The 24,573-nt window shown below is 50.2% G+C and overlaps 2 protein-coding genes across 2 annotated transcripts in view; both read left to right on the forward strand.

Moving 5' to 3' along the window:
- The window catches only part of LOC101963126 (small ribosomal subunit protein uS5m), a 34,472-nt gene extending 28,421 nt beyond the window's left edge, over window positions 1-6,051 (forward strand). The window contains 1 exon segment of the mRNA XM_078035478.1: window positions 5,891-6,051. The gene's annotated coding sequence lies outside the window, so the exon portion shown is untranslated.
- Window positions 6,052-13,252: 7,201 nt separating this feature from the next.
- Window positions 13,253-23,063, forward strand: LOC144372058 (uncharacterized). The gene is made up of 8 exons (XM_078035477.1): window positions 13,253-13,941; window positions 15,322-15,437; window positions 15,603-15,833; window positions 16,929-17,043; window positions 19,328-19,428; window positions 19,595-19,711; window positions 20,686-20,800; window positions 22,692-23,063. Exons 3-8 carry the CDS (start codon window positions 15,714-15,716, stop codon window positions 22,895-22,897), a joined length of 774 nt encoding a protein of 257 aa, XP_077891603.1. The 5' UTR covers window positions 13,253-13,941; window positions 15,322-15,437; window positions 15,603-15,713; the 3' UTR covers window positions 22,898-23,063.
- The last annotated feature ends 1,510 nt before the right edge of the window (window positions 23,064-24,573 follow it).

Raw genomic sequence — 24,573 nt, forward strand, 5'->3', positions numbered from 1 at the left:
CTGAAGCTCTCTGCCTCCTTTTCTTTTGGGGGTTAAAGCTTCCCCTGTGCATTCAGTCTCATTGGACTTGGAGTTACCATTGACCCAACTCAGAAGTTCCCATCTCTGGTATCTCCACCTCCTCTTGGTACTGGGGATTGGACCAGGGGCTCTGCCACTGAGCTACATCCTCAGCCCTTTTAATTCTTTATCTTAAGACAGTGCCTCAGTAAGTTGCTAAACCTGGCCTCAAACCCACAATCCTCCTGCCTCAACCTCCGGAGTCACTCTAGCACAGGTGGGTGGCACTGTGTTCGGCCTGTGGTTGCATTTGGATGCAGTCCAAGCTGCTGCAGGTTTGAGGAATGTTCTGTGGGCATCTATATAACAGTACCTGGACAGGGGTGCTTTCTGCAGGGGGCGCCAGACCCTCTCGCTGTTTTTTTTTCTGTGGATGTCTGCCTGGCCTGCAGTGGGTTGGTCACAGGACATTCAAGAGAGATCTAGGGCACTGGGCAGTGCCCTCCATCCAGCAGGTGACCTGGCAGGAAGAGCCCTTGCAGCAGGGAAGTGGGGTGGCACTCTGTAGGTGAAAGCACAGAGCTCTCTGATGACTAGTGACTAAAACAATGTGAAGCAGAAACATCCCATGAACTTCATGTTCAAGTACAAAGCTGGCTACGATGACTGGGTGGCATTGCAATCTCCTGAAGGTCCTTCTTGGATTCATACAAAAAAAGAGAGTGAGGGACTAAGGGGCAGGAAGGAAACACAACTTTTTCAAACACTGAGATCTGGAGTCCAACTCCTGCCATGTAGTCAGTGAATGAATGGATAATAATTGTTTTTACGGGACCATGTGACCTGGGGCTGCTCGGCTTCCTGTGAGCCCTCAGCATCCCCATCTATAAAGCGGGGTCACAGACCAAGGGTGCTGTCAGCTTTCTGTTGCTGTGACAAAGCATCTGAGAGAATCCCCTTAAAAGGAAACAGGGTTTCTTTTGGCTCATGGCTGCATACCTCTCAGTCCATGGCACCTTAGCCCTGTTGCTTTGGGCCTGTGGCAGCACAGTAGGACATCCTGGCAGCTGGAGCACATGACAGAGGAGGCTGCTCATCTCTGGGTAACTGGGAAGAGGGTGGGTAGGACTGGGCTGGGTCCCAATATCCCCCTCAAGGTCACACCCCTAATGATCTCATTCCTTCCAGGAGGCCCCACCTACTAAAGTTTCCATTATGTCCCAAGGGCCACAGGCTGGTGACTTTAGCACATGGGCAATGGGGACATTTGAAATCCAAACCACAATACCAAGTGATCATTAGCTGGGGGCTAACCCCTGGTCTCCGGGCCAACCCCTACCCACAGCCCAGGCCTGGGGAGATTGACTGCATTCTGCAGGACACCCACTGCAGGCAGCTGCCTCAGCCAACATGGAAGTCCTTAGCAGAGGCTCTTTTATTTCGTGGGGGGTGGGGGGTGGGGGGTGGTACCGGTGATTGATCTCAGGGATGCTTGACCACTGAACCCCATCCCCAGCCCAATTTTGAATTTGATTTAGGGTCAGGGTCTCACTGATTTGCTTAGTGCCTTGCCATTGCTAAGGCTGATTTTGAAATTTTTGATCCTCCTGCCTCAGCCTCCTGAGGTGCAGGGATTCCAGGAGTGCACCACTGCGTTGGCCAAGGGGCTCCTTTTTCGCAGTGGGGTTTCCTTGCGAGAAAGCTGACCCTGTCCTGGGGTCATTAATGATTTGCCCACACAGCAGTGCTTTGTTACTTTTCCTTTTCTCTGGAGGGCAACTCAATTCATAACTAGTAAACATAGCCCCACATGTTCTCTGATTAAGAATAGTGCAGAGCTGGAGGGCAGTGGTGCATGCCTGTAATCCCAGCAACTCTGGAGGCTGAGGCTGGAGGATGACATGTTTGAAGCCAACCTTAGCCATTTAGTGAGGCTCTGAACAACTCAGTGAGACTCTGTCTGTAATGAAGTATTTTAAAAAGGGCTGGGGATGTGGCTCAGTGGTAAAGCACCCCTTGGTTCAACCCCTGGTACCAAAAGAGAGAGAGAGAGAGAAGTGAAGAAATAAGGGAAATCAAAACTCAAGCTAAGATCTTAACCCTGCAAACGCAGCTGGTAGAGAAACGTGCTGACTTCAGGGCTATGAGGATTCACCTCACCAAGACTCAGGTAGCAAATGCTCTCCAAACCTGTCACCCTCAGGGCTGGGTGAGCTCCGCGGTAGAGCACTTGCCTAGCATGTGCAAGGCCCTGGGCTCAATGCCCAGTGCGGCAACAAAAAGAATTTCAAAACCCCATGTGATCCTCAGGTCCAGGGAGAGCAGTCAGAGCAGCTGTCTGCCCCTGAGACTGGGCCTGGGAGGACTCACTGGGAGGATGCCAGGGGGCTCATCAAAGGTCCGGGGAATTGCCACCAGTGCGGCCAAAGTCACGCCTAGATGGCAAAATGAAACCTGTGAGCCACGTTTTCTGTGACTCTCAGGAATCCCTTCCACACCTCTGTCCTTAAAACAGGGAAGAGTAATAATGTCACTCAGTCCCTTTGTACTGCTGGGACCACAGTGTTCTTTAGAGGAGATCTCATGGCTGCCCTGGGTCACCCCCTGCTTCACATCCCCTTGGTGACCAGTGGTCTCTTCCCACCTGAATGCTGTCCAGACCCGACTCCTGGGGTGCAAGCCTTCCCCTCCACCCTCCACCAGTGCTCACCAGCTGCCCTGGGGCATAGGAGGCTGTGACCCAGGCTTGGGTAGGGCTTCCCCCTTAGCCAGAGCCGTCCTGAGAGCCCCAGGCTGCAGCCCCAGCCTGGAAGTGGCTGCCTGGAACAGAGCAGGAGGTTGCTCCCTATGGCCCCTCTGGTCCCTCTCTTCCTTTTGTTGAAGGAGCATGTGAGGAATGGCTTGTCCTTAACCCTGTGCAGAAGCTTCCAAAGAAACCGCTTCAAAGCCCTGGAGCAGGGGAGGGGGTTTGGAGATGGAGCCATCTGAGAAGAAATGGCAGAACTTCAGAGATGAACAAGAGAGCAGGAGTTCCAAGCCTCTTTCGATGGAGTTTCTAGCAAAACAGGATGTTGCTTGCAGGAGCCAGATGCAAGCCAGGCTCAGATGACCCCATGGAGAACCATCAGGCGACCAATGGCCACTTGAAAACTGTATCGTAAAAGAGCTTCCAGTCCTGAAGCGCAAACTATGCCAGGGGCCTCCAGGCTAAGTGACAGAAGCAGGCACACAATGACACATGGCCTGTGACCTCACTCATGGAGAGTATAATACAGTTGTACCATAGAAGTAGAAAACATTATTGTGACCAATATTTTAATAATGATGATTATTAGGATGGCCTTTCATGTTGGTTGTGATAATTGACAGCTGTCATTTTACAAATAATGTTGATCAAACGCTCCCTCTGGGCCATGCTCTAGGCCAGCCACTCTACCTGCCTTGCCTACCTGATCCTCACAGTGTCCCCAAGAAGCCAACACAACAAACCAGAAAGCACAATGTCCCTGCTAGCAAGTGCAGGACCTAAGTCTTGAACCCAGACACAGAGACCAACCAAATTAAATGAAATATTTACTGGAATACTGGTAGAAATCTAGGAGAAGAGGCTGTGGCCTAGAAATGGGGAGGGTTGGCTTCAATCCTCAAAACCCAAAGCTGTCAAGATGGTTCAATTGACCATCCACGTTAGAAACTACTCTCCAACGAAATATGCCCCAAACATTGTCAAAACAGAGGGACTGATTGGGAGGAAATGGCAACCCAGTATAACAGGAGGCACGAGGAGAAACACAGATGAGCACTATGCATGGGAGGAGGTCACTGGAACACAGCTGGCAAGAAGATGAACACAGGCTCAAATGATGTGTTTTATTTATTTATTTTTTACCAAAATTAAGGATGTTGATAATATGTGCTGGGAGGGGATAGGAAGATAAGCTTTTTTCATACACTTTGGAGGCACATTTAACATTATCCATGAAACTTAAAAAATGCACGAATGCTATGCTCCCTACAACACAGAAATTCAGGTCTTGGGACGTGCCCTGGGAAGCTCCCAGAAGGAAGTTCATTTCAATGCCGTGTTAAATTATAAGACATGTACAATGCAATGGCCATTGGCAGGAAGTCTGTGGCCACAGTGAATAAGGAGGCACGTGCTGACTGCAAGTTCTTAGGACCTGTGGGTGGAAAGAAGACCCTGGACCACATGTTTCAGCTGTGGGACACAGACACAGCCCTGAACATAGGCTGGTCCAGCAGCACTGTGCATCTCTCCAGATCCACACAGTGTGGAAACCGCAGCCATCAATTGGCTTTAGGGACAGTAGCTGAGGTGATTTTCTTTTCTGAGAGATAAGGGACCACGGGTGACTCCCTAATAGACAGATGACCAGAGCCACCTCTGGGGAGAGTCTGGGCCAGGAAGTGATGGGAGAAGAGGAATTCAATCATCTGTTTCCATTTTTCTGTGATTTGGTTCAAGTGGTAAAGCGGTGCTATTTATTAATTAATGGATCAAATAGGTTCATCATTGTTTTAGAGTACAATTAGGTGCCTTCAAACTTTAGGCTACATGGGCACATTTGAGAACGGTTCCAGCCATTCTCTCATCCTTTGGGTCATTCCCCTCCTATGTCCTGTGAGACATTTTCTATGTGAGGCTTTAAGAAGAAGAAGAAGAGAATATTCTGTAAAGAAAACCTTATGATCTGTGCATTATAAAATTGAATGGGTTCATTCAGAAATCAGAAGTTCTATTGAAAGCTATTTGCATGAGGCAAATAAAACTTATTTTTAGGCATCCTGGTGAAGACAAGGTTTTATCTTTATGTCTCATGTCTGTGTTTTTCTTTTTATTTGTTAGAATGAAATTCATAGGTTGGCAGACCATTCTATCAGATGTGTACCTAGATGACATTTCAATTACCCACTTTTACATGGTAGACATTTTGTACATGAACACTGCCTGTCTGCAACTTTTTTTAAAACAGGACTGGGCTCAGGAGCCCAAATACCAATGTTAGCTGGAACATGTTCTCCAGTTTGGCCTATCTGTCAGTATTCCCTGAGGTCACCTGTTCCATGAGCTTCGTTACTCCTGCTCCCTCACCAGCTTTCATAGAAACCACATGCTGTCTATGAGTCAGAGACACCAATCTCACAACATAGCATTCTTTGAGTATCCAAAGTCCCACTTTTCACTTCGCCATGCCTGACATTGTCGGTAATATTTATCGGCAAATGTGAGATTTGCAAAGATCCAATTCTATGTGCTCCTTTCTCAAAGAGCCTTAGGCAGGGCTATAGCATACATAAATATGAAGTAAAGGCCTAGTTTTTAAAATGTCATCCATCGAATAGTTGACACATGTCTGAGATATTTTTTATTTTGGAGGAGATATTATTTAATAGGGAATTCCAACAGCTACATGATAGTGAAATGAGAAGTCTTGCATCCATTTTATTCTTTGTGATGATTTTGATGAGTAAGGATAAGATACTTCCTTGTTCCAATGAAGATGTTGCCCACTTCTGTGAATGGATGCACCGTGTCACCCACTACTTGCATATCTGCATGTTGTGCTTGACATTAACATCGTACTTGGCAGGTGGCAGAAAGTCAATACTGAAGTTAAGCTCTGGTGTTCTAGCAGCTGTGCTGCAGATCCTTGGTGTGCCACCTTCTGCAATCCATGCTGCTCTGTTCATGTTCCTATTGACTTCCTGGTGATGAGCATCATGGTCTCCTGGTCTTGAGAATGGCCAAGCATTTCTCTGTGAGTGTGGAAGGTGGGCATGTGGAAGGCTTCAGGGAGGAGGGATCATTGATCATGTACTCTAATCCATGTGCCTGTTTAATGACCTGTTTTTCTTCTTGGGTTTTAAGGGAGACACTGCCCTCAAACACTTCTGTGCAGCTGGGAATGCAGGCTTCTGCTTCACCTTGAAGGAAGCATTCCTGAATCCTTTCCAGAAGACATGAGAAGAGAGAGTGAGCCTCTGGTAACATGCAGGTTCCTTGCATTGCCCATGGGCTAGAGGAGAGAAGAGTTGCTTCATGAGATTTGATCCCCTTTATCCTGAAAAGTTCCACACGGAGGTGAGTCCCCAGCATGTTTAGACATCATTTCAGACATCTTTGTTGATGGAAATGAATCACACCCCCTGATGATGTGGAAGAGATAAAGAAGGGTTTGCTATGAATTTTCTATTTCATTTCTCAGGGCCTGAGTCAAGCCAGCCATTGTGCTGTCAGCGCATGAGCTGCTGGTCAAATGTGAGGAAGTGGTCTTGCTTTATGAAAACACCACCCTGAGTCAGTGAGCCAGAGGCAGCCTGGAGTCCCTGTTTTTCTGTAAAGGCAGATTGCTGTGGATGGCCTCTGGCCTCGTCATGCAGCCCTGCTCAGAGTAGGGGATTGAGGGTCCAGGTAGATCCCAGTTCCTTTTGACCTTTCTTGCCATTGGGCCGCCCCAGGGTCCTTGGACTCTACCTGGTCTTCTGGCCTGGGTCAGGGGATGTGAGGTTTGTAATCCCCCTCTGTGGCAGGATCCCAGGCCCCCCAGCCACTTGAGGGCAGCACATCCTTCCCTAATTGTGTTAGAGGGGGAGGATATTCCCACCCATCCTCATCCATGCTCATCCCACATTTTGTAGCTTGACACCTGAGGACCTTTATTCATTGACTTACGCTAAGATAAGTCAATCAGCAGTCTCCCAAGGATTTACATTGTGGTAATTGACACCAAACATCCGTTTTGTAATTAAACCATTTTGGAGGACACAGTTGAGTGGCATTAAGCATGTTGATGTTGGTGTATAGGCGTCACCACCATGCATCTCCAGAACTCTCGTGGACATACTCTTGCCATCAATGCGGAATTCTAGTGCCCTTGAGGCCCAGGAAAAGAACATTGTACTTTATCTTTTTATGAACCTGATAATTGAGAATCTGAGATAAGTGAAATCCTCATAAATTTGCCTTTCTCTGGACACGATCATTTTCAAGGGATGCAGTTCACCCCCACTCGTGGGCATATCAGGTCCACTGCTAACTCTGCGGGTGTTTCAATTGCACTCTTAGTGACAGTGGTGACTGTGTGCACATGAGCTGTGTGTCCAGCTCAGATCCCAGGATCTAGGGTCTTTGGTTCCACGCAGCCTATAGGTTGCCTGTTCCTCCAGGTGTCTGCAGGCCAGTGGCACGAAGGCCCTGGGCCTGGTGGTTTCTTTAGGTGAGTGCAATACGTGTCCACAGTGTTGTGGGACATGATGGACTATAAATAGAAGCAATGCCTGGATACTCCTGGGATCTCAGTAGGCTCAGCCTGTGTGCTGAGAATTGTTGTGACCTCCTAATTAATGGTCCCCCAGAATCCCAGAGAAAAGGGCAAGTCCAGAGCAGTGGAACCTCACTGTCTCTGAGAGAACTTTTGGGGTGGGGGGCCGGGATACATTGATGTGAGGACTCTGATGCAGAGTCACGTTTTTCGAATCCAGGTAGAGGTGCTCAGGAACAGCCTGGGCTGGCACGTGGGTTCCCCACCTCCACACCTGTGGAACATCTCGGGGCTCTGATTAGCACAGCAGCCTGACCACGTGAGGGCATCTGCTGTCTCTGCGTACAGTGAGCTGGGTTTTCTTCACGTCCCTCAACAATTCCACATAACACCAGCTCTGAACCCAGAGTCCTGGGCACTTAGTTGAGGCTCCATCAGCTCCCACCTCTCTCTACCTGACAGAGCCCTCTTGGCTCCCTCTGCACTCATTACATTGAAGATGAAACCCTGGAGGGTGGGACTTCCCGTCATCCAGAAGTTCCCAAACACATTCCACTGTTCCTGGAACTCAAATGGTTGGGGGGGGCCACAAGCACCCTGGCATCCATGTGTGGGAACCATGGTAGTATAATCAAGAAACAGGAAGGAGAGGGGTTGGACTGATCAGTACAGATGGCAGGGCCTAGTACAGAGTGGAATGGAGAGTTCTCACCCGGGGTGATTGTTGTGATGTGCACAAATGCTCTGCTGGTGCTGGGGTGCCCGCATGGTTTCTGGGGTCTTGAAAGGCTACAGATGCCCACAGAGTGTTCTCAGATGCACAGTGGGAGGCCCGTTGCAATATGTACATGTGGAAGAAGTAGGAGACCCCCTTAGTGTGGACGTGCCATCTAGAAGGCAGCCTCACTTCTCTGAAAAAGTTGATTGGAAAAAAAGGGTCCGTACCTGTGCCCAAAGGGCCATATATGCCCCTGGAAGTTGGTGGTGGAAATAGTTCTCCATCCATTAATCACTCCCTCACTCACTAATGTCCTTGTGTCCTTGAGAAAGGCTCTCCCTTTCCTGGTTTTCCTGAATAGAAATCCTCTTGCCTCTTGGGTGAATAGGGTTATGGGTTGTGCAGAGGGTGGTGGTTTACTGAGCATCTTAGAGACTGTCCTTTATGGAGCCTAATGATCCCAACTGGGGAATGAGGCCAGGGTCCTAACTGTGGTTAGTGTGAGGACACCATGGGTTCAGAGAGGGAAAGAAGGACAAGGGAAACTCAGATGTCCCTTCATGGCCCCTGGAGTTAGAGGACTTACCCCTTTGCACCTGGGATCAGGAGACCTCATTTCCTCGAGGACACGCACACTCAGACGTTAATCTTGAGTGTGGGTTCCTTTCTGGGGTCCAGGGCTGTTGTTAGCCACCAGGAATGACAGTGCTCTCCATGCTTAGTGGAGCCAGTTTTTGCCAGGAAAGAGCCCGTGGTCACGCCTTGTGCGAAGCATCCCACGCCAGGGGCTCCCATCCCTACATTCCTGTCCTGAAAGGAAACCACTCATAGGCAAGGTGGGTCCAACCACCTCCCATGTGTTCACTCATCACTGTGTTCCAGCAGTCACCCCAGTTAACAGTCCTGATGGGATTGGATGTGGCTCAGAATGTCACCTTCATGAGCTCTACCCTGCCACAGCTGCAGTTCTGCAGTGGGAGAAACTCAAAACTTCAAAACACATGCACATGAAAGAAAAGAGCAAGAGCCAGAGCCCAAACAGGGCCACATGTGGCAAGGACAGCTGGAGTGCCTAGGTTGGGACTCAGAATGATGTCAGTGGGGTGGCATTGCTGCTGACACCAGCATGATAACAGAGAGCCAGCCCTGCTCATTTTGCGGAGCAGTGTGTTGGGGAAGGCAGAAGAAATTGAGAGGCAGGATTGAGTTTGGCCCTAGGAGGAGGTTGGGTAAAAGGCCAGTGTGAGTTGGAGGGCCTGGGCAGATAGAGAGAGGCCAGGGCACACCCCAAAGCCTGGAGACTGCACTTGATGTCCAGGGTTGTGAAACACCACCTCCCCTCTTACTCACAACTGAGAGCAAGGGGCATTGATGAGTTCAGTTTGTGTGCGGCTGCATCCAAGGTGGCTCGGCTAGGCACCTCTGTTTCCTTGACTCAGGAGGCTGGGAGTCCAGGCTCCACTGAGGCTCGGCTGGGAGGATCGGACTCTGAGTTTATGCCTGTGTTCCTGGTAGGATCCATGTTGGCTGAGCCTCAGTGTTTTTGCAATGAGAGGATGGGTGACTGTCATGTCTTTATCACAGGACACACTTGCTAAATGGATTTGTTTGCTCTGGGGAGGAAAGAGAGAGAGGGGAGTGGTGCTGGAGACAGGGATGCAGACAGGGGTCATGGACTTGGCATAACTCAGTCTTGGAGGTGATATCCCATCACCTGTACCCACTTCAATTCCCATGAATCCAGAGGCTGAGCCCCCTTGAGGTGAGGGGTGAACCGGTTCTGGGCAGCAGGATGCTGTGGTACCTCGGAGTCTCTGTGAGACCCCAACACTAGACACAATTGGCCCTTTTGAAATCTTAGGAGAAGCCTTGGGAAGTTGTATGGCAGAGGGGAGCAGCCTCTGCATCTCAGTCCCCTCCAACTTGCCATGGTGTAGAGAGGAAACTGCAGCCACGATGGGACGGACATTGGCCACGTCCCTGTGTGGGACACAGGCCTGATTGAGTTGGGGTGCATTCTTTGTCTCTGCCCTTCTTGTGATTGTCCCATCTCTACATTTGTGCTTTAGCCACCTGTGAGTCCCATCTCTGATTTCAGAGAGAATAGAGGGTGTTATGGGCCAATAGACACAATAAACCCTAGAGATTAGATGCTACCCTACTTTCCAGAAAATACTGGGCACACCATGAGTTGCACAATGATGGGACCAGGGTCCAAAAGCTGCTGAGAGGGAAGGACTGGTTGTGAATGCATTTTTGAAGGCTCCAAGCTGGAACTCTAGTGGCACCAAGCAGGGCAGATGCTGGTGGGGATGTTTGGGTAGTTGTTGGTGAACACCTGCGCACCTGAGATGTTTAGGCATGGAGGAGAAATCAGCAGCTCATAGGGCTTTTGAAAGTGGTCTTATGTGAAAAGAGGCTCAGGTATGGGCACAGGAAATGACATCATTGCCTTGACAATGGATCAAACAGAACATGGAACCCTGGTATCCAGGCACCCACTTAACTGACCAAGCCATCCGAGCTCATTTGGTTGGAGAAACTGGAGTGAGAAGGATGTTCTCCTGTGGTTGCAAACAATGCCGAGCCTCAGGCTCCCAGGAATCTCAGGGGGGCCAACTAGCCCTTTTGTGGATGCACTGGGTGAGGCTTCATCTTAGACGCCAGAGCCTCTGGCAATTGTCGCAGAGGAGCTCAAGAGTAACAGTGAGTAGCACAGGGCAGGTGAGCCCAGCAGGCCCTCTAGTCTGATCCCTGATGAATGGCCCAGGACTCCTATTCTGACTGTGTGTGTGTGTGTGTGTGTGTGTGTGTGTGTGTGTGTGTGTGTGTGTGTGTGTGTACTGATGGGAACTGTCCCATTGTGCTTTGACTCTAGTGTATTGGCACAAGTCATTTTTCTGTTTGTCACCATTTCCATTTTAAACCAACATTCTTGGTCCCAACCCAGGGTGAAAATGATGAGAACACGGAGGAGCCCTTCAGGGTACAGAGCCTTGAACTTTACAGGCAGGACCAGCTGAGGAATGAGCTCCTGCCTGTCATTTGTGGGAGGAACCTACATTTCAGCAGCAACATGGGGTTAATCTCCTGGGATTCCATCCCCACCCAGCAGGTGCTGGATCTCTTGTTCCCAAGGTAAGCACCAGACCACCAAGCCCAAGTGTGTAGCCCCCTCATGCCTGGGTCTTGGGGCTGCCATGTACCTCGCAGGGACCCAAAGGTTTGTGATACCTAATGAGATAGAGGACCACACTCATAGTGGAATGTCAGTCCCAAATGGGACGAGTCCTGGAGGTGCCTGCCACAGCCTTGCAAGGGGAGTGAACTCCCCTCTCAGGCAGAGAAACCATCCTGACTCCAGCTGATCCACAGAGGTCCATGGAGCAGTCCCCACACACTGGGCACCACAGCTCAATGGTGTGCACTGAGCTCATTCCCAGGTGGACTCAGCGAGGCCAGGTGGTCTTTCTAGTGTGATATTGGCTTTGTGAAGAATGTAGATCTGTGCCAGAGGCGTCTCAAAACTCAGGCCTTGGGAAAAGCACTTTTGGGTTAATAAAGACATGTTAATTTCCATAGTGGGACAGGGCATCCTAGCTGGGACATAGCTGGACAGGGGCTTTGGACATGGTGGCTCCCACACCCAGAGATATGTGGGAATCAGCAGTTTGGGCTCATTCACTGATGAACATGGAGAAAGCACCCACTGTGTGAAGATACGTTTCCAGTCACATTTCATAATTCATTGAAAAATAGGGTGCAAATGACTGCCATTTTGTCCCTTTTCATGGGGGTCAGCCTCAAACCGCAGGTGCCATGAGTACATATCCTACATGTGACTGCATCCCTGACTCCATGGGGAAAAACTGCACGTTGTCCTCTTCAGTGACTATGGTGGACCCGTGGACCAACTTCAACATGGAATGGGCTTGGGGTCAAGAGGGTGGGCTCCTGTTTCCAGAATAGGGACCTGCAAGGTGATTTGACTTGGGAAGGCTGAGGAAAGACTGCTCTCCCCAGTGTAGGGTCAGAGGTTTTCTCTGGAGGCCATGGCGAAGGCAAGGCCAGGGTTTTGCTGACTCCACACCTTCCTCCCCACAGTGCCTCACCTTCCTTCCTGGGGACCTGGGTGAACCTCTACTCCGAGGCTTCCCATCAGCCTCCAGGCTTTCTGAGTCTGCAGCAGCTGCTATCCATGTGGCTCCTGCTGGGAGGCTTGAACCTGGAACACCAAGCACACCACCTCCTGGCCGCAATTGAAGATGGCAAATCAAGCCAGGCAAAGCCTGAGAGCCAGGCGGACTGTGGTGAGTACCTAAGGGTATATGAGGAAAGGTCCGACTCTTGTCCCACTGCAGGGAGTCTGTATGCCTGGTGTTGGGCTGGAAATTAGGACAAGCCTTTGTCCATTCAGGAAGTGACCCCAGTCTGCATAGAGGTCCTGTGTGGGCTAAGGGCCTGAGTTCTTCCTGGCAGCAGGGGTATTGTCTGTCTGTGGAAAGGTCTGGGCAAGGAAGTCATGTTGGCATCTTTTCTCCTCTAGCTACATGCTCAGTTTCTGTCACGGCTCCTCAGCCAACCCCAGAGCCAGAGCCTTCTCCCAGGGAAGGGGCAGAGCCGGAGTCCAGGACATCAGGGGTCTCTACTCGGTTCTCCCCAAGGCCCCAATATAACAAGCAGATGAGAGGCAGGTGCCTCATTCACGTCTACCTGGAAAAGGAAAGGACAACACAGTATAGGAGCATCCTGGTGAGTCTTCGAGCAGGGGAGTCTCCTGGTAGCCCACAGTGGGGAAGACCGAGTCCACAGCAAACACTTTGGACTAGGCCTGTCTTCTTGAACTGGAGCTTCTGGAAGGTCAGGAAGGAGAGCAGAAAGTGAGCAAGAGAGAGGCGGGAGAGCAGCAGCATGCCAGGTCTGGGTGCGAGTGGGCCTGCGTGTTTTGGGGTGTGCAGGTCAGAAGTGCAGGAGTGAGTGCTGGGTTCAGAGGAGGTCAGAGAAATATCGAGGGTACAGGCCATCCTCTACTGACCTTGCTAATGAGGAGGAGTATATTGAACCGTGGAGGTTGAAGCACAGGAGTTGGCAGTCATTTTCTTGTGTGTGGGAGGGGATATGTTGCTGGTTGAAGGGAAGGGAGCCATTGTAGAATGATTAGGGTGGGTAGGTGTGGGTCACAGAGAACTGGGGGCCTTGGAGGGGCCCATTAGTGTCCTAGTTTGCATGTATGTGAATAGAGATTTAGCGGCTCTCTCTGCAGAATTTTCCTGGGTGTGGAGTATCCATCATGAGACTCTGGTGTCCACCTCCAGGGGAGCCATGTTGAACCACTACACCTGCTGGGTCTGAAACTCCTGACACCCCAGCAAGCACTGACACTCTCGAGCCCAGCAGCTTCCATGCCTATCATTAAAGAGTCCTAGTGTGTGTTGTGCCCTGGCTGTCAGGACCAAAGCAACTAGGGTTTGTGCCTGGTCCACACAAAAATGCAGCTGTATCCCAGACCAGAGCAGGGATATGGAAGTGCACTGGACCATTCCACCCATCTTGATGGGACTAGAGTGTGTCTGTACAAAGTCTTTTGGTCCTTATTCCCTTGTCCCTGTAGGGCATAGCAGGTTGAAGCAAACTCTTGTACCAAGATTGGACTAGAGGCTCATAGGAAGACCCCCACATGATCACATGAAGGCCTCAGGTAGCAGGGTATCAAGATGGTTCCCTTGTGTTGAGAGCTCACTTGTCTCTGATTGTCCTTGAGCACTGTCCTCTGGGTAGCTACTCCCAAATTCCCTCTCTGATGAGCTTTCTCCAACCCTGCTCAGGTGACCTGCCAGGACAGGGCTCCAGTCATCATCCGCAGGGCCTTAGATGCACACTTGCTCCAGCAGGAGGACCCAGAAAACTACGAGCTTCTGCAAATTCTCTCGAACCATCAGAGTAAGTGGAACCATCAGAGGGTAGGGAGCAGTGAGTCACAGTGGGCTCACGATAACTGGGAGCCAAAACACAGTGTGCATTGACTCAGTGCCCAGGATGAGTATGGTAGGACTTGTGCATAAAACAAAGTGTAATGATGGGGCATCAATCTGCAGGTTCTTCATGTTCCCCAGGCGCTGTGGACCTGCCTATCATGTGTTCTTTCCTTGGCCTGAGGAGGCATTGCAAAGCTATTATCCACAAGGGGCCAAGAAGAGAGGCTTCTTTGTCTTGTGTCAAAGAAGACAGACAACCACAGGGTGCCTACTTTGGCGACCTTTCCTGACCTAGTTGAGTACATGAGAAAAGCAGTTCAATGAAGAATCATTTCTGGTTTCCAATCTTTCTATTCATTGCAAACTGAGTCCACTTAGGACCAGAGGCCATTTCCAGAGAGAAGAGTGTGGTAGAATAGAACCCTTCACAGCTTGTAAACTCTTCTTGGAGAGAGAGAGAGAGAGAGAGAGAGAGAGAGAGAGAGAGAGAGAGAGAGAGGGGGGGGAGGGAGAGAGAGAGGGAGAGAAAGAAGAAGAAGAAAGAGGAGGAGGAGGAGGAGGACGAGGAGGAGGAGGACAAGCATGAGGAGGACGAGGAGAAGGAGGACATGGAGGAGGAGAAGGAGGAGTAGAAAAATGAAAATAAGTTGAAGGAGGAGACCATGAATAAGAAGGTCAAGATGACTTTAAGAAAGAGCATGAGGAGAAGATGAAGAAGAACAAGAACAATAAGGAGAAACACAAGCCGAACAAGAAGTATAACAATAAATTGATTAAAAATGTGAATGAGAATTATACTCATGAGGAGAAAATGCAGAAGTGGGGAACTCAAGAGAAATATATATCTCTGGATGGCACAGCCCTGCTGTGGACATCCTCCACCTACGCTCAACACACCTCCAAACCATACCCCTCCAATTATTGTAGCCCTGTATGAGTGGATGAATCCACTGGCAAGGTGGAGGCACCCACCATCAAGTGCTTTTCCCCAAACCCACCTGTGATCATTGCTGCAGTGTGGAGAAAACCTTGAACACATGAGTCTTATGGGACCAATCTAGATACAAAGTGTAGCTGTTTGTCTTTGGTGGGTCCAACGTGAACTAAGAGGGTCTAGGGTACAAGGGGCTATTTCCTTGAAAGGTGTTCCTGTAGGGGACCTCCTGTGCATAGAGGGTCCTCAGGGAGGAATCAGTGGGGAGTCTTTGGTGGAACAGTAGCTGGATTCGGGGGCTCTCAGGTCTGTGTGTGAGACCTGAGCTGGCAGAGGCTCTCAGTTGTGGGGGATGTTGGGTAGTGTATTCCTTGAGTGTCACCTACCACGCCTCTGCCCCTGCCTCTCCAGAGCTGAGGATCCCTGCAGATGGAAACGTATATTACGCCCTGGATGGCAGAGTGGATTATGACTTTCTTCTTCGGGAAACAGCTGCCAGCAAGTTGTTTAAAGTCAAGCCAAAGGAGGTAAACAGCCACCTTCTTCAGTCTTTACTCCTGGTGCCACTCCACATCCTCCAAGGGGACAAGAACCTCAGGTTCTGGATGGATGTTGTAGAATGCCCACAGAGCCAATGCCAGGCTGGGTGGGGTGCAGGTGCTGGGCTTTGCTGATGTTGTCATCCCCCACAGTTCTTGGAGCCTTCTGTGGCAGTGGCATCCAGGATCCCAGCAGCTGTGAGCAGCAGCTCTGCGGTGGCTGCAGGACCATTGCCCCAGGCCACCCAAAGCAATGAGTGGTGCATGAGAAAAGTCACCAATAGCAGCTCCTCACCGCTTCACTCCAGCGAGCAGGTGGAAGACAGCCGCTTTGTCCACGTCCTCCTAGAGGGACAGAGCCTGAGGGAGACAAAGCGCATCCCGGTAAGCCTGACAGCAGGGCTGCCTCCTGGGTGTCCACACAGTGGAAGGCAGGAGACACAGCTAACCCTGGGGCTGTGGTGGGAAATTAAGAAGAGAGAGGTCAGTCTTAAGGGCTTGACCTGAGGGGGGAGAGCCTCAGCATGCCCAGCTGCAGCGGTGAGTGGGCCTGTGTATTGTGGGTGTGGCAGGCCAGAAGTGCAGACGGACAGATGAAGGCATCTGCTGTGGACAGATGAAGGCAGAGATATGTCCAGGGTGCAGGCTGCAGTGCCTAGAACTTGGTATTCTCAATGAGTGAGGTTGGAGCAGAGGAGCTGGCAGTGACTTGTCACATGTGTAGGAGGGGGTGTGTTCCTGGTAGCAGGGAAGAGAACCTCCTTAGCATGACTAGGTGTGGAAATTTGGGGTCGGGATCACCTGGGGGGTCATGCCACAGCTTCGGAATGTCAGCCTTTGCATGTGAGTAAATACAGAACTATAGGGGTTCTTGGCAGAATTTCTATGGCTGTGCAGTAGACACGCTAATGCTGCAGGTGTCCAGCTGCAGAGGAGACATGTTCAGTGACTGCCAGTGCTGAGTCAAGTACATCATTAGAACCAGACCCGCACCGAGCTTCCAGAGCCCAGGGCCTCTCCAGGCTATCATGAAGCACTCAAGTGCACACTCTTGTATCTGAGTCTGTTTTGTGTAATGGCAGTCAGGACCAAAATTTTCAGTGCATCTGCCTCTTCCACCCACAAAGGCAGCCTGCATCCCAGAGCACACTTGGTGCGCAGATCCCTGGCCCATTGCTGTCATCTCAGTGAGATGAGAGTGTGTCTGTGCATAGGTAGTTTGGTCCTTTGACCTGAGTGAAATGTGGCTCCCCAGGGGGAGGGGAGATGGCAGGTACAGGCAGATATTTGTACCAGGATTGTTCTAGTAGCACGTTGCAAGAACCCAGGGGGTATATGGAGGCCACACTCAGGTAGCAGGATAACAAGATTGTGCCCTTGTATATGTAGCTAACTTTTCTCCTGAATGTTTGACCACAGTCTTCTGGGTAGCTCCTCTAAAAGCCATTCTCTGATGACATTTGTTTCACCCTGATCTAGGTGACGTGTCAGGAGAGGGTGACAAGACTCATCCGCAGGGCCTTGGACCAAAATTTGTTGCAGCATGAGGATGTGGACAACTTTGAGCTGCTGAGAATGATGTCTCTGCAAGAGAGTAAGTCAGACAATCAGACAGTGGGGAGACATGATCCACAGTGGGCTCAGGATAACTCACAGCCAAGAGAAAGTGGGCCTTGGCCCTAAAACAGCCAGAGTGTGGTGGGCCTGGTGCAGGAAACCAAGTGCAGTGATGGGCGTGTCCAATGTGGAGGTGTTCAGTGAGGCCCCAGGGGGCTGCTGGACCTCCCTAAACGTGTTCTCCCCTGGACCTGGTCTGGCAATGCAAAGCTGATATCGATGAGGGCAAGGCAGAGAGAGGCTCAATCCATCATCAGTTTGGTTTATGGCTCACTGATAAGGATGCCATCAAATGAAGAGGAGCAGAGCATGGGTCCTGATTGGATCAGCATTGCTATGGACGGAAGCCGCACAGGTCCCAATCCATGGCCAGGATATGAGAAGTCCTGCCTACTCAAGAATGTCAGGATTGCAGCAACTGGGAACAGGACTCAGTGAAGAGGAAGTCAAGGCCAGGGGACAGCCTGTTTGGGTTCTTTTTGGAACAATTCCAAGTCCTCTGTGCCTGGGTGCCCATCTCCTGGAGATATCAGAATGGCCAGGTTATTATTCCTTCCAGCAACAAAGAAGGGCATCTGAAGAACAGAGGCCACAATGCTGAGCTGTCCACAATGCCAGTGCTCTTTCCTTTCTTGTGAGCCCGACACTCCTAGCCTCCACCATCCCAGCCTGTCCACAGTAGAACCCACCATCTGTCTGGCACGTAAGTGAGTTTTCCCATTTTCACACACCGCCTCATTTGATTTGGCTCTGTCTCACACATGAGGAAGACTGAGGTGCAAGGAGCTGGGCAAGGGGCAGTGTCTGCGAATCTCAGGGACTTGGGAGGCAGTGCAGGGGGATGGGGATTTCCAAATAGCCTCAGAAACTTCGGGAGACCCTTTACCCAAGTCAAAAGGCCTGGGAATGGTCTCAGTGCTTACGTGCCTCTGGTACTAGCCAGTCAAAAGGAATTACCAAACCGAGAATCTACAAAGGTGATTTTAGAAACAGACTTTCAATCCAAGCATCAGTTGAGAGCAGGCTCCAGACCAGGGGAGGTTTGTGTGTAACAGACATCAAAAGGGAGGACTCCGGGGGGCCTGGAACCCACTAGGTGTGATGGCATCTATGCCTTATGGCAGGAGGGTGGCAGTGATGCTGGCCCTCTCCTAGATTTTGGAAACCTTGTTTTCATTGGGGAAGCTTTATGGAGGTGGAATCTATTTTAGCAATCCTGGTCCAGATGAGGTGCTGACTACCACAGGTAGAAGCCTATCCAGAATGTGGTGTGTGTTATTCAGTCTTTCCTGACTGTGACAATGACAAAGAAAGGAAGTCACTTGTCTTCGGTCTTGGTTTCACTCCTGGCCCTTGATTGAGAACTGATTTCATCTTGGACTACTGAACAGAGGCTGCATCTGGGCAGAAGTGTGTGATAGATTTGAACTCCTCAGGACGCCCCACCATTGCCAGAGAAAGAAGGAGAAAGAGGAGGAGGAGAAAGAGACACTCCTGAGTGGGGAGGGGATCACACGATAAAGAGCAGGAGGCAGAAGAAGAAAAAGAAGGAGGTGAACAAAAGGAAGGGTGGAGGGAGATACACAAGAAGAAGAACAAGAAGGAATCATGTAAGAACAGGAAAAAGACCCAGAAAGAACTACAAGAAGATGCAGGACAGAAAGAAGAGCCAGAAGTAGAACAAGAACCAGAATAAAAGTACCAAGCAGACAGCTCCTGATGAGAAACAAGGGGAAGGAGAGCGATCCTAGAAAACAATAGAGTTCTCCAGGGCACCACCCTGCTGAAGTCCTCCCATGTCCATGCCCAACACACCTCTGATGGATACCACCTCCCCTCCGCGTATTCATCCATGAGTGGATTCATCCAGGGCAAAGGGATGAATTCGCCCACCATCCAACGCTTCCCTGAATGCCCATGTGTGAGCATGGCTGCCCTGGGGAGAAAGGCCTAAGCACAGGAGCCTTTGCCAATCCTGATGCAGATCCGAGCAGTGTCCCTTTGGCAGAGCCAACCTGCACTGAGAAGTTCTGGGCCCAAGGTGCTGTTTCCATTGCCAGGTGCTCTTTTGGTTTAGAATCCTGTACATCATCTTCTCCAGGGAAGAATCACTAAGGAAGTCTTTGGTGGCACTGTAGCTGGATAGGAGGGCTCTCATTTCTGGTGCAGGCTCGCCCTGGCGGAGACTCTCAGGGGTTGTGGGTGTTTTGTGGTATAATCCTTGAGTGCCACCTAACAATTCTCTCCACTTTGCTCTGCAGAAATCAAGGTCCCTGACCACTCACTGATGTATCTGTCCATGAATCCACAAATAAAATATTATTTCATCGTGAGGAAACGCCGCGAGGTCAAGGGAAAGGAGGTAAACACCTACCTTATTCAAGCTGTACTTGTGCTGCCATTCCACTCCCACCTGGGGAAATAAGAAGCCCGAGCACCTGGACATATGTGCTAGAAGCCCATAGAGCCAACTGACAGGCTGGGGTGGCTTTCTGTTTCTGGGTTTGCTGATGTTCCATCCCCCACAGTTCTCAGAATCAACCTGCAAGTCCTCCAGGCCGCTTTCCCACAAGCAGGTGGGAGACACCTGCTTAATTCGTGTCCACTTAGAAACACAAAGTCCAAAGATGGCCAAGACTGTTTTGGTAAGCCTGGGAGCAGGGGTGTCCCCTGGTGCTTACACCTGGGTGGGGAGCAGACACTGGTCCAATACCATGAACTACTCATGCCCTCTTGAATTTGGAGCTTCTGGATGATCAGGAGGATAGATGGGAATCAACAAGGAAGAGGTCAGTGTGAAGGGCTGGAGCTGAGATGAGGGAGAGCAGCAGCTTGTCCACCGCCATGTCTGAGGGAGTCTGTGTGTCAGGTGGCAGCATGCAGTCCAGAAGGGCAGAGGCAGGTATGGGTGACAGATGAGAACAGGCCAGGACCTAGGTTGCAGGTTCCCCTGTATGGGATGCTGGCCTCTATGGAGCAGGACACCAGTATGAGGTTCTGCATGTTCCTTGAACAAGGAGCTGAGAGGGTCTCTCTGCAGAGTCAGTATGGATGTGGAGCAAGCACACTAAATGTCCAGGAAACCCAATTACCACCCTTGCCGGATGAGGTGCCCTCGTACACCCCAGCCAGCACTGAGCCTCTGGAGGCCAGGAGCTCTCATGGCTATCTTTCATCACTCCTGTGTGTGGTCATGTTCCTGGGTCTGATTTGGGCCCTGGCAATCCAGACCAAAGCCTCTCGGTTTTGTGCCTAGGCCATTCCCAACGCCGCCTGCATCCTCGGGCAGACCTAGGATCTTGGAGGCTATTGTCCCATTCCTCCCAACTTGTGGGATGAGATTGCATCTGTATGCAGGTAGTGGGGTCCTTTCACTTGGAGAGAAGTGCAGCTCCACAAAGAGCAATGGCAGGTCCAGGAAGTCCTATGTACAAGGATTGGGCTAGTAGCCTGTGTGAAGAGCCCACGCGATGAGCAGGAGGTCAGCCTCAGGTCGTAGGGTCATGGATGTTGCCCTTGTATTTAGAGTGGAGGTGCCTCCAGAATGCCCCTGCCCACTGTCCTTGAGTAGTCACTTCAAGGCCCATTTCCTGAAGGCCTGTCTCCCATGCTGCTCCAGGTGACCTGCCACGATCGGGCTCCTGTCGTCATCCGCAGGGCCCTCGAGCTACACTTGCTTACTCAGGAGAAGCCGGAGGAATATGAGCTGGGCCAAATCATGTCTCACCGTCAGAGTAAGTGGGACAATCAGATGACAGAGAGCAAGGGTCAGGATGTGGACTCAGGTCAACTCTTAGCACCAACGAGTAGTCTCTGACCCCCAAGAACACTCCAACAGGGTGTGTTGGGCTCGTGCACAAAGCCAACTGCACTTCTGCTGGTGTAAGCTCTCCAGGTGTTTTGGTATACCCCAGTGGCTAGTGCGGCTCCGCCACCAGGTGCCCTGCCCAGGACATGAAGACGCATGCAAAGCTGACATCATTGAGGAGTGAGGAGGAAAGCCTCTTTCCAGGAGCAGTATGGTTCTGTGGTCTGAGATAGGAGTGGTTTCAGAGGAACATGGGCATGCATGGGCTAAAGATGGAACTGGCATTTTGTGGACTGAAGCAGTAGGATTGAAAGCCTTCTGTGTGACAAGAAAACCACTGCCTGGGCAGAGCATTGCCAATATTCTAGCAAGCAGTAACAGGATGAAATTGGGAAGAAAACACAGCCTGGGGGACAGCTTGAATCATCTGTTTTTGCATAAATTCCATGGTCTTCCGCACCTGAGTCCACTAGCCAAGGAGTGATCCCAATAGCCAGGTTATGATCCCTAACTAGAGTCAGATGAGGGCTTCCTGAGCACGTAGCCACAGAGCTCATCTGATAATAATGTCAGCACTTTTTCATTGGTTGGTTGGTTGGCTTTTGTGAGCCAAACACCTCAGCAGCCATTATCCCAGCCTATGTACACTGAAGACCACCATCCCAATGAGTTCTAGGATCACTTGTCTCCTATCTTAACCTTCTGTTAGGTTAGTAGAGTCTATGGAAGAGGAAGTCTGTCTGGGGCCTTGGTAGCCTAAGAAATTCATAGCAGAGATCCCCACATCCAACCCAGAAGGGATGGAGAACAGGCTCTAGGTTAGAGGAGGGTGACAGGAAAGAGGTGTTCAGAGGAAGGAGAAGCTGGCTGTTGTATTCCCCCACTCGGGGTCATGGCACCACTGGGCCATACACCATGTCGGAGGGAAGCAGTCCCTTTGCTGGTCTTTGGAATCATTGTTCTCAGGAGGGCAGCATTTGGAATGTGGCCTCCATTCTCAGAAGCCTGGTTCACATGGAAGCAGGCTCCACCAACGCAGACGCGTGGCTCTAATGTGGTATCCGTGCTGGTCAGCCTGTCCTCACTGTGGCCATACTTGAGAATCCTAGGCCTTTTCTCTGGGTTTCACAACTTTCTCTTTGGTTGTGCACTGAGGCTGTCCATAAAGCTCTAGTGTGTGGCAGTGGACAGCTCCTCAGCCCTTGCCACAAAGGCATAGACTGGGAGAGAGAGAACAAGGCTGGGAGAGAGGGAGAGAAAGACGGAGAGGAGAAGGAGGACCTCTACTTGGAGAATGAGGATTCAGTGGAGCCAACTGGGACAAGGTACTGTTGCCCAGGGCGCACTCCTGTTTAGGTCTTCCTCCAAGCATGCTCAACCTTTCTTCCAGTCCCTCCCACCTCCCAGTAGTGTATTCATCTTGAATGAGAATTTCATGTTGACATCAGAGCACTCACCATCCAATGCTTCCTTCCAAACCCACCTGTGAAGATGGCTCATGTGGGGTCTGAATCTTCGGCACTTTTGTGGGAGATTTCAGATGCAAACCCTAGTGGTGTGCTTTGGCAGACGCAAGAGGACCTGGGATGTTTTGGAGTCCAAAGCCTTTGGTAGGAACAGACATTAGGTCTGTTGAAGTGCTCTGCCTAGTTCTTCCTCAGGGAGGACTGTGGAGGCTGTCTTGTTGGTATTGGTGCTGAATTGGAGAGCTCTCAGGTGTGTGGCTCAGTTCGTTTCTGGCACAGGCTCTCAGATGTTGGGGTGTCCCAGGGAGCACCTCCCGAGCCACCTTATTTTGTACACCCCTCTCTCCCCAGAGCTGAGGATTCCAGCGCAGGCCAACGTATTTTACGCAAAGAACCCTCACACAAAACCCAACTTCGTGCTGAGGAAAAGGAGCCTCTCCCAAAAGAATGATGAGTGGATCCAGCCTCAACCTCCCTCTCGTCCTGCAAAGAAGGCTCCAGCCCTCCTGAGGATGCTTGCAAAACCATTCTGCTGCTGTGTGCCTGGGCGGGGCTGAGGCAGCCCAGGAATATTTACATTGATTACTATTGGCTTCAAAGTTTGAATCTATAGTTTGCCATTGTCCTTGACCTTGTTTAGTAACACAGTTGATACTCTATCCTGTATTTGTTGTTTCCATTAATATATTATTATTTTAAAATATATATGTTTTTGTTACCTGATCTACTGTGATGATTTGTTACCTGATCTACTGGTGATGGTTTTTGATCAAAATTGTGCATTTGATGACAATGAATGCCGTGCATTTAGGAACCAGTAGACTCTAGACAATGAATGAATGTCTACTGTTGCATGGACTGGTCTGCAGAGTCCTGTAGCATTTGAGCTTGTGTGAGGGCTTCATAGGGCTTGCAAAAAGTCCAGGTCAGATGGTCCTGCATGAAGCTTAGCTCCTAGTGGTCTCCTCCACAGCATAAGGGCCAAGGAGAAACCCACTTCCACACAGAAGATGGGAAGCTACCTTATGAAGGTGATCGTAGGTGTGGGACCCTCTTGCTAGGACCCTTTTTCTATTGGGCCAAAACTGTGCTCTGAATGTGATTGCTGAGAAGAGCTTGGAATTTCCTGATTGAAACAGTTCATGCAAGCTGCTTCCACTTGCAGGAACAAAGTGTGTTCTCGTTGAGCACTTTGGGGTGTCCCAGGTTGCACTAGAGTTTGTCAGAAGCACTTGTAATGATTGGCATTCACGGTTTCACATTGAAGCCTCTGTGCCATCTGTCAACCACTGATGGCTGCAAGTGGGTATCCTGCCTTTCAATGAGTTTTCTGAAAAAGTAGGAGTTTTGAAGAACTGATCTTCTCAGCATTCCCCTTGCCTCCCCAAGTTGGGTGATGTCAATTATACAGGCTTCCTTGGGAGCACACATTTTATATTGAGCTGGAATTGGACTCTGGATGCGATTGCTGAAAATAGCTGGGGAATGGGAGAATGGAAGCTGTTTGCTGCAAGCAGTTTCAATTTGCTTTGTTGATTAACTTTGTTGTAAGTGTGCACATGCTATTTTTTTTCCTGTTGACCTAAAAGAATTCAAAACTGCTTCTTACAGGTGACAGGCATGCTTATACATTGAAGCCTCTGTGCCATTGATAAAAAAAACCAGTTCACTCATGTGGGCACCTGCACTTCAAGTGAATGTTGTAAACGAGTGTGACAAATAGATGTCAGTGAGACTTTGGAGAACTGATCTTCTCAGCTGGTCCTCTTTTCTCCTGAAAGTTGGTGATGCTAGATTCAAGAGAACTCTTTCTGGCACCCTTTGTGTTTCAGGCCTGAACTGTGCTCTGAAAGTTCTTGAGGAGAACAGCTTAGAAGTGCAGAAGTGAAGCTGTTTGTTGAAGCAGCTTCAAGTGGCACAAGCTAACTTGTTCTCAGTGAGCACCTGGGGATTCTCCCTGGTTGAAGCAGTGTGAATTAGAATGGCTTCTCAGAGCTGGTAGGCATGTTTGCATTTGGCAAACTTTGCCATCTGTCACCCAGAGTTCCTTGCATGAAACCTACATTTCCAGTGTTTTCAGAAAGGTGTGATGAGTGGGTTTCCATGGAATTTTTTGGAATTGATCTTTTCAGGCAGTCCTCATTGACTTCTCAAAATTGTTGATCCTGGTGCAAGGGCTCTCTTGTCAGCCAACATTGTATTTTGGGCCTGACCTCGGCTCTGAATGTACTTG

The sequence above is a fragment of the Ictidomys tridecemlineatus genome, chromosome Y, assembly GCF_052094955.1.
Source record: "Ictidomys tridecemlineatus isolate mIctTri1 chromosome Y, mIctTri1.hap1, whole genome shotgun sequence".
Classification (NCBI taxonomy): domain Eukaryota; kingdom Metazoa; phylum Chordata; class Mammalia; order Rodentia; family Sciuridae; genus Ictidomys; species Ictidomys tridecemlineatus.